At 37.2% G+C, this 14,237-nt stretch overlaps 1 protein-coding gene across 1 annotated transcript; it reads left to right on the forward strand.

Moving 5' to 3' along the window:
- The first annotated feature begins 539 nt into the window (after window positions 1–539).
- gfer (growth factor, augmenter of liver regeneration (ERV1 homolog, S. cerevisiae)) lies at window positions 540–13,751 on the forward strand. The gene is made up of 3 exons (XM_028814437.2): window positions 540–757; window positions 7,096–7,304; window positions 13,271–13,751. Exons 1-3 carry the CDS (start codon window positions 572–574, stop codon window positions 13,431–13,433), a joined length of 558 nt encoding a protein of 185 aa, XP_028670270.1. The 5' UTR covers window positions 540–571; the 3' UTR covers window positions 13,434–13,751.
- The last annotated feature ends 486 nt before the right edge of the window (window positions 13,752–14,237 follow it).

Genomic DNA, 14,237 nt, shown 5'->3' on the forward strand with positions numbered 1-14,237 from the left:
AGGTGTCACCATCAGCGGGAAATGATTAGACAGACATGAATCAATGGCAATATATAGCAAATGAGGGCATGGGGGTGCAAGGGTCAATCAATAAATTGGGGTTCGGAAGTTGTTGGTAGGCATCTTGGCGTTACTTCACGTCTGATGCAAATATAAAGGAATAAAAGTTTTTCATAGCTGTGAGCTACTCGGATAGCCGATACAGTACATTGGAGGGCTTCTTGATACTAAAGGATTTATACGTAAGCTCCCAAAGTGCTTAGTTGTTTTCTCTCTGATAGCTTCAAGGTTAATTGACGTAAAGGTGTTAGATACTTTGCGTTAAACTTCGATATATTATATTGCTAATATAATTTGATATTAATCATAATAAAAATTACACATACATTGCAGCAGTTTCACACAAAAAAATCACTGTTTTCTGAGTTCTGGTGCACTCAGTGATGGCAATAACTAAACGCGTACATTTCGAGACCTATTTGACCTGAACGTTATTCTGTACTCATTTAGCCGGTACGCTTATGAAAGGCCACCGTCACGTGTCTCGTACGTCACTCTGCGCGCGACCGAAATGGCGATGCACGGTGGGGGAGATACGGGCTTTGGGAGGGCTGCCGGTGTTACTTTTACAATACCAGACGTTACATCTGAAAACGAGACCACACAACACGGGGAACAGCAAAATAAAAAGCCTTGCAGGGCTTGCGTGGACTTTAAGTCTTGGATCAAAGAGCAAAGGAAACAGAGCACCGCGCAGGTTTGTCCTTCGTTTAGCGTTAGGTGGAGGGCAAAGGAAAGGAATGTGGACTTTTCTGTTTGCTCCCCCGAGTTGACGTTGTTTTCGGCATCACCAGGTTGTTGGTATAGTTTTATTTTTTCTGACATGCTTGACCTTGGTATCGCACAAGATTGTAGATGTTCGCAAATTGGTGAAACGTGATCATATTTTTGAAAATATCTGGCACTATTAAAAGTGTATTTTAATTTCATTTTCGAAAAACAGAGCATTATCATGGCATTCGACACAATCAAAGAAATAATGACATTGAGAAAAAAAGCAAAACAAAATTCAAAACGGAAAGGGAAAATAATGTGAGTCAAGCAATGCATTTGAATATTAATAGCATGAGAGTCAATCAAAGGCCAAGCTTTTTTATTCTAAGATAATATAAATGGGGTGGCGCAGTGAGTAGCGCTGCTGCCTCGCAGTTGGGACACCTGGGGACCTGGGTTCGCTTCCCGGGTCCTCCCTGCGTGGAGTTTGCATGTTCTCCCCGTGTCTGCGTGGGTTTCCTCCGGGCGCTCCGGTTTCCTCCCACAGTCCAAAGACATGCAGGTTAGGTGGATTGGCGATTCTAACTTGGCCCTAGGGTGTGCTTGGTGTGTTTGTGTGTGTCCTGTGGTGGGTTGGCACCCTGCCCAGGATTGGTTCCCTGCCTTGTGCCCTGTGTTGGCTGGGATTGGCTCCAGCAGACCCCCGTGACCCTGTGTTCGGATTCAGCGGGTTGGAAAATGGATGGATGGATGGATAATATAAATGAATTCTTATGTTTTAGAAAAGTTTTTGACATATCCTCTAAAAGAAATTCTTCATTTTTTTCGTTTTGAAATTTGGGATTAAACAGAATGGAAAATAAAGTTACAGAAGGAAGGTTGGGATTTTTCTGACTGAGCAGGATAAGTCTAGTAGTGTGGTATAGAATATTTAAATCCATGTCTCCCTATGCATTTTAATCCCATCCAGGAGTAGTCCAAACATCAGCATTAATGGATTAGGAGTGACTATAACACCAAGGCTGCACTACAAAAAATGAAACCTAAGCGATTAAAAGCTTTTATATCAAGCCATTTGGCTTTGTTTTCCTTATTGTAAGATGTATTGACTTATCAAGAAATTTGTATTTAACGTTATTTCGATTATTTTAAGAAATCTTGTCAAGTAAACTTTGCTTACTCCATTGGCATATTTATTTATTTGCTAAATTAAAGTTGTTTTGTTGTTATTTAACAAGAGAAATCTGCCAGTGGGGTAAGCAAAATTTACGTAACAAGATATCATAACCTAAATAAATACTAAATGTATATTCCTTGATCAGTCAGTAAATCTCACAATAAGGAAAATAAGATTTATTAGCTTGGTGTAAAAACTTTGCACTTGCTAAGATTTCATTTCTTTGCAATGTGTCTGAGAAGCATGTAAAAATGTTTGTCCAAAATGTTGTTAATTTAGGGCATTCCTACAACATATGGCCAAGTGATGCTGGGGCTAGACGGCAGCACTCGCAGATTGAATCTGGTTTTTACACTATACATTTACAAACTTAAAGCAGGTGGTTACCTTCAAAAGATTATTAAATGAATGAGTCACTTTTTTGCCGTCTGTGTTTTACCCTACTGTATGTATTGTACTATATTTTTTGTGATTTTTGATTTTTTAATACAATAATTTGTAATGTTTTGTGGTTGGAATGTACATGGAATAATGCCCTGAGCTATTAAAGTAATAAGGAGTGGACGAGGTATCTCATTTGAGGCAATACAGTGTTTTCTGTGCAACCAATTAATTATTCATAAGAGAATTCTTTCTGTGAGATGCACTTCTTGAATAATTATTATTCTAATTTACTTTTGGAGTCACTGCATCCCAATTTACCTTAGTTGTGTTTTGGTACTGAGAATTAATTCAACCTGTAACACATGATATTGAATATGGATAAAATAATGAAAATGCCATATCAAAAGGGAGTTGAACTTTGAAGTAAAAAAATTATAATTACAAATGCAGCTACAAAGATGAGTCATATTAGGTTGATTGCCAGCTTTGAAGCAGGTCTGACAGTTATAGCTTTGATATGTGAATGTTCAAAACGGCATAGAGGTCAAAGTGATGCCGGACATGCAGGTGCGTCAGTCACAAAACTTAATACTTTTTGTGGCAAGGGGCGTTATTTCAAAAATAATGACAACATATTTCAAACATGAACACAATGCCTCAGTATGGAGAAACAGTGGTTGGAAAATGAAGCTAAGCAACAGGGATAGTTGAACACTTCAGCAACAGGATAGTTCTTAAATGCCACAAAAGCACAGCATAACAAATTACCACATAACCGAATCAGCACCTCTGAGACCTACTTTCAGTAACAAAAAAAAAAAAAAAAATTGGCATGAACTTCACAAAGCTCAACATTAGTGCAGGACTGCCATTTGGACATCCTTGTATCCAAGGCCAATCCCTAATGATGCATATAACGTTATGTAATAAGAACAGAACTTGCACCCTTGAATATTCAAAAAAGTACTGTTCTCTGATGTGTCATTTTTCATGTGTTTCCAGCATCCAAACAGGATTATGTTTGGAGGAAGTCAAGGGATGCCTGAAATTCACAATGTCCATTACCACCTTGTATGAACGATGAGGTCTGACAATTGCCCCGCATGATCATATAACGTCCAAGGAATAACATCCAGGACCAGGTGCACACTGAGGTGCAAACACTTTCCCTCATGAAGTTCCCCTGTTCTAGCATGACAATGCCCCCATACACACTGCTATACTGATTTAAGATTGATTTCATAAACCGCAATATTAATTTAAATGTCTCCAATGATATCTGCGATAACCACATCTAAACATAATTATATCTTTATGACAAGATCGGTGGCACGGAGTTGGAAGCAGATTTTCACCTCTTTCTTCCCACAAAAAAATTAAGGCTTTTTAACTTGTGGAATGGTGCACTGTTTCACTACACAGAGTTCAGGGCTTGTATGATAGCATTCCAAGGAGGGAAGCAGTTCTCAAGAAAGAGGCTGGTCCTACTTCTTATTAGTTCTCGGTTACCATTGTGGTGTTAGGAGTTTCTGCTACTGTATTATGACCATTTAGTGTATTTATTGGACTTCTTAATTATTTTATGAAAAAGCCTCCAGTGCAAGTTATCACTCTTATCATTTACCATAAATGATTACCTTCATGGAAACTACTCAAGAATGCTTCAGACAGTTGAAATAAACTTACTTATTCCTTTTACCTAAGTTACAGTGTTTAGATATCTATTAGAGTGCAACCACAAATATCCGGAGTATTTAATTTAAATCAATTGATTTGGTACTGAATTAACTAAGAATTCAGTGGCAGGCTGTAGGTGAAGATATGCTCTAGAGAAGAGAGGAATGAAGGTCAGTAGGACCAAGACAGCATACAAAGGTATTCTAGCAAAGGTGGATGAGTTTAAATACCTGTGATCAACAGTACAGTGTAACGGGGAGTGTGAAAGACAGGTGAAGAAGACAGTACAGGCAGGGTGGAGAAGAGTGTCAGGATGTGACAGATGGGTACCAGCAAGAGTGAAAGGGAAGGTCTACAAGATGATAGTGAGACCAGCTATGTTATATGGGTTGGAGATGGTGCCACTGACCAAAAAACAGGAGACAGAGCTGGAGGTGGCAGAGTTAAAGATGCTAAGATTTGCAATGGGTTTGACAAGGATGGGCAGGATTAGAAATGAGGACATTAGAGGGTCAGCTCAAGTTGGATGGTTGGTACACAAAAGAAGAGAAGGAGATTGTGTTGGTGTAGATATGTGCAGAGGAGAGATGCTGAGTATGTTGGGAAAAGGATGTTAAGGTTAGAGCTGCCAGGCAAGAGGAACAGAGGAAGGCCTAAGAGAAGGTTTATGGATGTGGTGAGAGAGGACATGCAGGCGGTGGGTGTATGAGGAACAAGATGCAGAGGACAGGAAGATATGGAAGACTGCTGTCAACCTTCAGGAGAGGATTAGAACAAGAACCAGTAGGCACTGTAGCCTTCCGAGGTCAGGTTACTGTGCTAGATTATTTTTTCTTCTTAACCTTATAATAGATGAACTGTTGTTTTCTTGCAAGGCAAAGCTCATGGGAATGTTGAACCGATAACCAGCAAGTCATCTAACACCCTGTATGTCCCAAGCTAACTGTGTAACCGGTTAGTGTTCCAGCTGTACTGTATGATTTGATTTGTACATTTATGGAGTTATCTATCTAATCAGTGTGTGGATAGGACTACTAAATGCCCTAATTCAATGAGGCGTAAACTGCATCCTAAAGAAATATTGTATAAAGTAAGGAAAAAATGAAGGTTGGAAACTTTAGCAAAGGTGAAGTATCAAAATGCTTAAGGAGAAGCTCAGACATGTCTTAACCCCTTGTAGGAGATTGTCATGAAATCACTTCAAACTGCTTCTGGCCTGAATGCAGCCAAGGTAGCGTATGTATCCCGCCAATGCCAGTTGATGTATATTTGATACGTACCAAGGATCGTATTGGAAGCACTGGTCACACCATCTAGCAGTCATAGTGGAAACTACATCTGCATACTAATTTCTTTGTTATTTAATTGTAAATAAATTTAGGCAATTTTCTGTCTGAGTTATTAATTGATTGGGTCTGCTTATTGTTTATTGGCTGATTAAAAAAATATTAAAATGGTTTTGAATAGTAAAAAGCAGCAATAAATTCTGAGAAAAGAGAAAGAACATAATGTAGTTTTACTAAAAGCTATGCAAGTACATAACATTTGAAAATGTTTGTATAGCCAAATACAAGTGCAGAAGTATGCTGTTATGCCCCAGTGTTTTCCTGTTGACTGTATATAAGTAGGGGTGGCACAGTGATATCACCTGCTGCCTTGCAGTAAGGAGACTAGGGTTTGCGTGCCAGGTCCTCCCTGCATGGAGTCTGCATGTTCTCCTCATTTATGCGTGGGTTTCCTCCCACAGTCCAAAGGCTCGCAGGTTAGGTGAATTGGCGAATACTAAATTGGCCATAGTGTCTGGTTGAGGTTGTGTGTTTGTGTTTGCCTTGCAATGGACTGGCACCCAGTCCAGGGTTTGTTCCTGCCTTGTGCCCTATACTAGCTAGGATAGGCTCCAGCACCCTTTGCGACCCTGTTCAGGACTGAGCGGGTTTGAAAACTACTAACTATATGCAAGTAACACTGGGCTGAAATTGTAGATACATTGATTTGGATTCTCATGGTTTTTGTGACAGATGTATTCCTATTTCTTTATTCTTTACTTATATTAACTTGAGGTTACTGCCAATTGCTTTATTTTTAAATTTTTAATTTTTTTGTACATTTTTTGTTAGTTTGGCTTTATATCTATGGGACCCTTTTAACATCTTGTCCCTCTTATGAGATCTGTCCCTAGCTTTGTGAATTAGAGGGTGAAGGCCACACAAATGTCTTTGAATGCCCAGGCAGAGAGAATCTTTGGCTGCTTTGGATGAACAAAAAGACATCACAGTTGAGGAAACAAAAAAGTATACATTAGCCAAACCTACCAAGAAAGCCAGAATGGCATACACAAATCGTGTTTACCAGAAATCAAAATATGCCATTTTATAGCTTTATTATCTCTAGAACATCTTATTTTGCAGAGTCAGCAAATGACATGCTTTTGTTTCACAAAATCCTCCATTTCTGTCCACACATTAGGTTAGCTAAAAGAAAGATCAAGAATAAATGGTTAATCATAGGCTAATCTAAACATAGCTGTATTGTACAACACATACAGTTTAAACACGATGAGGAACAAACAAAAATTGCATGTTTGCTTGCAACAGTGTAGGGAGCTGTAATGTACCCTTTGTTGATCTGCATAATCTTTGTTAGTTGGCTTATGCCACTTCAGAGCCATACTTTTAAGCGGAATCTCCATCTAGTACATAAAGTAAGGTACAGAACTAATAAACATGTATTTTAGGAATATAATAGTCTGGTTTGTAGGCTCAACATGAATTATTAGGGAATGCAGATGTGGAGAGGAGTTAAAACAAAGAAGAAAAATCAAAATGTAGAATTCTGCACTTAGCGCATGGCCCCATATAAAATGTATGTTTGTGTTGCCCTGCTTCCCACTTACTATACTTCACTCATGCAAACTCTTTCACGTTTTGTTTTTCAGAGCACAGTATCATTTAAATTTATAATGGAGTAGGCACTGATGCACTCAAAGCAAAATATTAAACCCTTTGAGTTTAAGATGTTGCACCACAGTTAGTTTCAAATGTTAAACTCAATGATGATGCTAAATGTGCTTTGTTTTGTTTTAGGGTAGTCCAGCTGAAGAAAAAAATGAGCCCGTGGATTGCCCACTAGATCGGGAACAACTTGGCAGAAGTACTTGGTCTTATCTTCATACAATGGCCGCATACTATCCTGACAGTCCCACAAACAGCCAACAGCAGGACATGAAACAGTTTATTAATTTGTTTTCAAAATTTTTTCCTTGTGAAGAATGCGCTGAAGATTTAAGAGCCAGGTTTGTCTTTTTTTTTTTTTAGTGGCTGCACACATTAATCTTCTTATATAATACGCTACTGTGGCTGTCCATTTGTCTGTCCAGGATTTTAAATCACCTGTAGACCGCAAACCATTTGACTTATTGACCTGAAATTTGGCACACATATACTACATGACACCTACTATCCGCTTTTGTGGTGATGATTGACCTCCAAGGTTATTCCTCTTTTTGTTTTTGTTTTGTATTAAAAATAAATTAAGAAACAATGAAGAGTCACTAATGTGCTTGTCTTGCAGTCTTGTTTGTATGTTATCACCCAGTTGATGCTCGGAACCAGACAACTCTATTTAATTTCAAAAGCAACAGGGGTGCGGTGGAGCTCAAACATAAAGAATGCTGGCAGTCACCTCCAGTTCGCCATCTGGTGGTCGTTCCAAGTGTCAACTAGATGATAACATGCATAAAAGACCGCAAGATGAAGGGGGTGGGTTAGGGTTGATTTCACCCTACAGTACAGTATTTTTATTCGACCAATGAGAAACATGTGTACCAAGTTTCATGAAAATTGCTCCAGCCGTTCAGAAGTGGTGCTGGAACATACATACATACACACACACACACACACACACACACACACACACATACGTACATTAATATATAGATTGTGTATAAAAATCATTTTTCACAGCTAGCAAAGCTAGGCATGCTGTTAGCTAATATTGGAAGACTGTATTTCCTATGCTACAACTGACAGAATTAGTATGGGGATTTTCAAGAAAAAAAAACAATAATCACTTATTATTCTATAGCTAACCTTTACTTACCATTTGATGGAAGCCACAAATTATATCATAATACAGGTGGATATTACAAGTTTGGGTATGAATACAGTAAAGTAAATGGACAGGTCAGTTATGTGCTCATACAGGAACAGGTGGGTATGAAGCAGGGAGTGATGCATGGGAGATGCAAGTATACTGAGATAGACCACAAAGGGGAGATGAATTCTTGCTTCAGTCATTATCATGTAAAAATTGTGAGCCCAGCCTCCCTTTATCACTAATGTGAAAAATTCACACTACAAATATTACATTCAGCACAGAGGCTGTACACTGCAATGGAGTCCATGCTCTTTCATCCCTCAGATAAGAAGTTAATACCCTAAGCTTGATTTGAACAAAGCATTCTGTAAATTAGGAGTTATGCTTGTCACTGGGATGCACCATGCACAGTAAAAAACGGTGTCAAGGAAAATGAAACAAAACTTAAAAAGAGCATATAAAACTAAACGGGTTCCATTATACAGTGGAACCTCGGGTCACGACCGTAATTTGTTCCAAAACTCTGGTCGTAACCCGATTTGGTCGTGACCTGAAGTAATTTCCCCTATAGGATTGTATGTAAATACAATTAATCCGTTCCAGACCGTACAAACTGCATGTAAATATATTTTTTTAAAGATTTTTTTTAAGCACAAAAATAATTAATAATACCATAGAATGCACAGCGTAATAGTAAACTAAATGTAAAAACATTGAATAACACTGAGAAAACCTTGAACAGAGAAAAGTAACATTGCAAGAATTCACGCTATAGCCTTACGAACCGCTCTCTGTAAACACTTTTTTTAAGCACAGGGAAAAATTTGAAAACCCGTAATTTAATAAACAACCAAGAAAAGTAACATTGCAACAATGCACGCTACGAACCAATTGCTGTAAACAGAATTGAAGTGGAGGTTAAAATCCAATAGAAAAAAGTCTTCATTAAATACAACGAGGTTAAAACAATGCTCGAATCAGTCGCTTTAAAAACAAGCCCGGTGCATTCTTTAACTGCCTTCTCGGTCTTATACGGCCAGCCCTCCCCTCTCTCTCTGTCTCTCTCTCTGCACAGGGATAGACTGAAGAAATCATCGGCGCGTACAAACCGGAAGGGAAACTAAATTGTTCGTCACCCGAGTGTGTGGTCGTGAACAGATGCAAAAGTTTGGCAAACTTTTTGGTCGTAACCCGATTTGTACGTGGTCTGAGATGTTTGTGACTCTGTGTTCCACTGTACTTCATAGTCTTTTACAGACATTAAAGTAACAGATGCAGATGAAATATGTACATCACTGCAACATCAGCTGTCATGGGTAGAATTTAACATAAATTTAGTGGGCTTAATAGACTAGCAGGCTGAAAAATAGACCAGTCCTTTTGTAAAGTAGCCATGCATCCATTTCTTAACCCAGTTGTCCAGGACAGGGTTGTGGGGAAGCTGGAGCTTGTCCAAGCAAGTATCAGGCACAAGGCAGGAACAGTCGCTGAACAAGGCACCAGTCCATAGCAGGGTGAGCATACACATGCACACATTAGGGCCAGTTTAGCAATACCAGTTCACCAATTTTAAATGTTTTTGGACTGTGGGATGAAACTGGAACACCCAGAGGGAACCCACAAAAACATGGGGAGAATGTGCAAACTACACACAGGGAGCACTTGGGAGGTGAATTTTTGTCTCTTTGTTGCAAGATGTAGCAGTGTTGCCACTGTGGGTCCCTTTTGTAAAACATATCAGACAAATATCAAGGTGAACAAAAATTGTATTTTGTAGTTAACAAGGCTAAGTTTTAACAAAACAGTTCTTTAATTAAATCTGAACATATTTCTCGAACTATATCAACCACATAGTGATATCTTTAGCAAGTCATTATAACATTACATGCCTTGTGCTAAATCCTACTAAATCCTATTTTGTTGTTTTAACTAGTCAGAAAAAATCTGTAATTGTATTACAACTAATGAAAACTAACACGCTTTTCTCATGGACTATGGAACTTTTAGTTAGAGAGATTTATAATTGAAATTTGACTAGTTGAAATAACACTTGTAGTTATCTTTAATGTGTTTAAATTATAAATATCCAAAAGGTACATTTAAGTATTCTGAACATAATTAAATATATACTGTACAGTATGTAATCTTTATTTTGGTTATGGTTGTGGTTAGTTATGGTTATCTTCTAAATGTGTCATTCAGATTGTCATTGAATATCACAAATTGAAGGTGGTATATAAGTCAATGGGGAAAAGTCAATCAGTTATGTATATCATAAAGTATATTATAAATATCTCTAATGAGAATTCTGAATAGTCAATACATACTCAATAGTCAATATTGTTATTTTTAATTCTGAAGTTTTATTAGTCAGTGATTTCATTCAATGTATTGTGAATTTCCCCTTAGATAGATACTTTATTAATCCTATCCTATCTATCTATCTATCTATCTATCTATCTATCTATCTATCTATCTATCTATCTATCTATCTATCTATCTATCTATCTATCTATCTATCTATCTATCTTTTTTTAATTAATGATATAGATGCGTATTTTATTATACCTACTTAACTTTTATCGACAATTTATCTAACTCTATATTTATTTTTCTAGTATCAGAACAATTTTTAAAATCAAGTTAATTTGTTTTGGTTTCAATAGATGTATTTTTAATATTTTCGATTCTTGTTTTCTTTTTTCACATCTTTGCACCCCCCTTTTTGTTACTTCACGCCTCCTTAGGGGAGCCTGCCCCACAGGTTTAGAACCACTGAGATATATTATAATTAGTCAAGTGTAGACACTAAAATGTTAAAATATTTGCCATATGAGCATGAGTCCATAAATGAAGATTTTCAGTTTACAAGCAAACCTTATGAAACTAAAAATAGTCACAATAGTTGAAAGCAATCACAGTTTTAAAAAAATATAAAAATAAAAAAGGAAACAAAATGATGTACCAGACTATTGTTCAGCTCCTTCTTCCTTAAATATTTATCACTGTCCTTGTTGTTCTGTGGCATAAATATGTAAAATAAGTTCCTGAGAACTTCTCAAAGCTAGATTTATAGTGTTACAGTCACAGCGCAGCCTTAAGCTGCATGCGGACACCTAAGCGTAATAGAGACATCCTTAAAAGAAAAGCCGCTAAGGGAATACAAGGAAACCTTCAAGCACAAAAAGTTAAGAGAGAACCACTGTCTGTACAAGCTGAGGTGGTAAAAGCTGCTGCTGAAGAAGACTATTTGGAGTAGCACTGTCATATAAACATAAAAATGTGTTATGTAGCTCAGCTTACCAGAGCAAACTATAGTCCTTTGTCCTGTATGATTTTGTTGTGCTACCTTTCCTATAGATTTGTCAGTGGCATAAAAGACCTGAACTAATAACAGCATGGGGATTTTTACATAATTCTCATTGATACTCCTTTACGATGAAAACATTTAGTAGCTCTGTTGATACTGCCAGGGTTACTAGTCTGACAGATACCATCAATATCATGCCCTGGCTGTGATCCAGACTTGTGTGCAAGTAAGGCTTTATGAGTGGAACTGGGAAATGACCCATGTAATCCAGTTCAGAGTCATGGATAGCCGGAGTCCATTCCAGTAACATTTAGGTACAAGGCAGGACACAGCACCCTGGACAGGGCTTCAGTCCATCACAGTCAACCTAACCTTTACATATTTGAAATTGGTGGCGAAAAACACACACATCGAAAAAATGTGCAAACTTCATAGGAATAACAGCCAGGTGTGGGATTTGGACCTAGGATGCTGGATCCGTAAGATGGAAATGCCACCCATTGTGCCACCATGCCTTCCACATCACAATCCCAAAACATAAAATTCTCAAATCATGACACCCCTAGACACAAGGTTGGAAACAACACTGGAGAGTATACCAGTCCATCGCAGGGTCTATTCCAGCACACACTCCTATTCAGGCCAATTTGGAATTGCCAATTAACTGAACCCACACATTTTTGGAGGAAGTGTGGAGTTTGCATGTTTTCCCTGAAACATCCATCTGTAGTATTCAAGCCTCGGATGCCAGATCTGTGACGTGGCGACTCTGCTCACTGCTCCTCTGCCACCCTCTTCACAAACACCAATTTTAATTTTTTTTCCACTGTAACACTCATAACTTTGTTCATCCACTGCTTTTAATTTGAGTGTGTGGGGTTTATAAATGAGCAAGTCAACATAATATTTAGAAGCTATTAAGAAATATTTGTGTCCCCAAATATACAGTTCAGTGTGTTTTCTGTAGTCATTTTTTACAGTTTGCCATTCATAAACAAGTCAGTCCCAACTTTTAAAATAGTGAATTGCATTTTATTCTTCTGATTTTGATCCAAAATAAACCAAGTATTAAGTCTCAGGTACATAAAGTTTAAGTACAAAAAAACAAAAAAAACAACGCAAACCAGAAAGTGACACGAATTTCTTAGGGTCATAAAGTGCATAGGAAAGCTGGCTGACTTGCATTTTCTTACATACATCTCAAAGATGGTTGCTGTATTTTAAGCTTAAGGGTGAAGCCTCATTTTTAATATTTTGCATCTACCTCCGAGAAAAGTAATTTTATTTATTTCCAAACTTTTTGTTTAATTTATTATTGTCCAAATAATATTTTCCAGATTAAACTGAATCAGATTTAAATAAACATTCAAAAATGGCACAGCAAAACAGCACATATCATCAAAATGCTGCTAACTCTCGCTTGTTTTGAGGCAGGTTACACCTAACAAATCACTGGAACAGTTACCATTGTAAAGGGAGCTGCCCATGCTGCGTACTGACCTGCTGCAGACTGAGTGGCCAGAGATTTTAAAAATAAAAATATCAGAGTTTGGACCTGTTATTTCTTAATGAAAAGAGTAAGAGATCTAATTAACATAAATTAGCACATTTATTTAAAACAATTCCTATTTATGTATTATGTTAAGAGCGCTTACCGGCCATCAAATGGGTCACAGTGATTTTAAAAATTGTTCATTTGTTTTAAATAGATACAGTAGGCTTGGTAGAAGTGATCTTAATATTAATATTAAACATCTGTTGTAGGAAACCACACCCATTTCTTGATCTTGCCAGATAAAAACAATGAACTTTTTTTTTTTTTTTTCTTTTATTATATTGTTTTGGGTCTTTAGGCTAAAATCAAATCAGCCAGACACCAGCAGTCGGTACAATTTCTCTCAGTGGATGTGCACTCTCCATAATGAAATCAACTTACGATTAGGAAAACCTGAATTTGACTGTACCAAAGTGGATGAGAGATGGAGAGATGGTTGGAAGGACGGATCTTGTGACTGAGACAAATTAAATTTACTGTACAGAAAAAAAGAACCTGCGTGTCTTGTTCTTCAGACCTGCAATGATGGAAACACTATTCTGTTTTCCACTGGATGTTGCCTGTAATTTTTGTAATCTGATTTATTTTTGTACATATCTCAGGTTTGTAATGAGTGGTTTTAAAATTATCAGTGCTTTCAAGTTCCAGATTTCACTTACTGTGATTAAAAAGTAGGCAGCATTTTTATAAACAAGTAATGTATTTCTGTTTAGAAACATTTTAAACAGTTTCTGTCTTGATGTTTCCACATATGTGACTGACGTTCCATAGTAAAACATGCCTGATTAAAGAACTGGTGACAAATGTTTTTATCATTAATTGAAATCACTTTCATTGATGCTTGCCAGGTTGGATTACAATTTCTGAAAAATCAGGGGTAACAGCAAAGTTTGTTGAGTACTGTACTTTAAATGTTTCATTTACATTGTGAACGGCTGTATAGAATTTGACACCCTAAACTTACATTCACAATATTCTGAAGATTGTGTGTGTGTGTGTGTGTGTGTGTGTCTCGTCTCTCTACCTACAGTATATATTGCATATGCAATTTTATGATTAGTGAACTTTGCCTTGAATGATCTTTTTGTCTTTTTGTATTTCCCATTTAGTGAAACCTTTTGTTATATAATTTAATACTGTACAGGGAGTCTGATTGGGTGTCTACTATTGAAGTGCAGCTGATACTGTATATAAAATGATTTTTATTTATATTTTTTGTTTAACCTGATGTTAATATCAATTGTGTCTGTTTATACTGATTATAA

Source organism: Erpetoichthys calabaricus, chromosome 11 (assembly GCF_900747795.2).
Source record: "Erpetoichthys calabaricus chromosome 11, fErpCal1.3, whole genome shotgun sequence".
In the NCBI taxonomy this organism is placed as follows: Eukaryota; Metazoa; Chordata; class Cladistia; order Polypteriformes; family Polypteridae; genus Erpetoichthys; species Erpetoichthys calabaricus.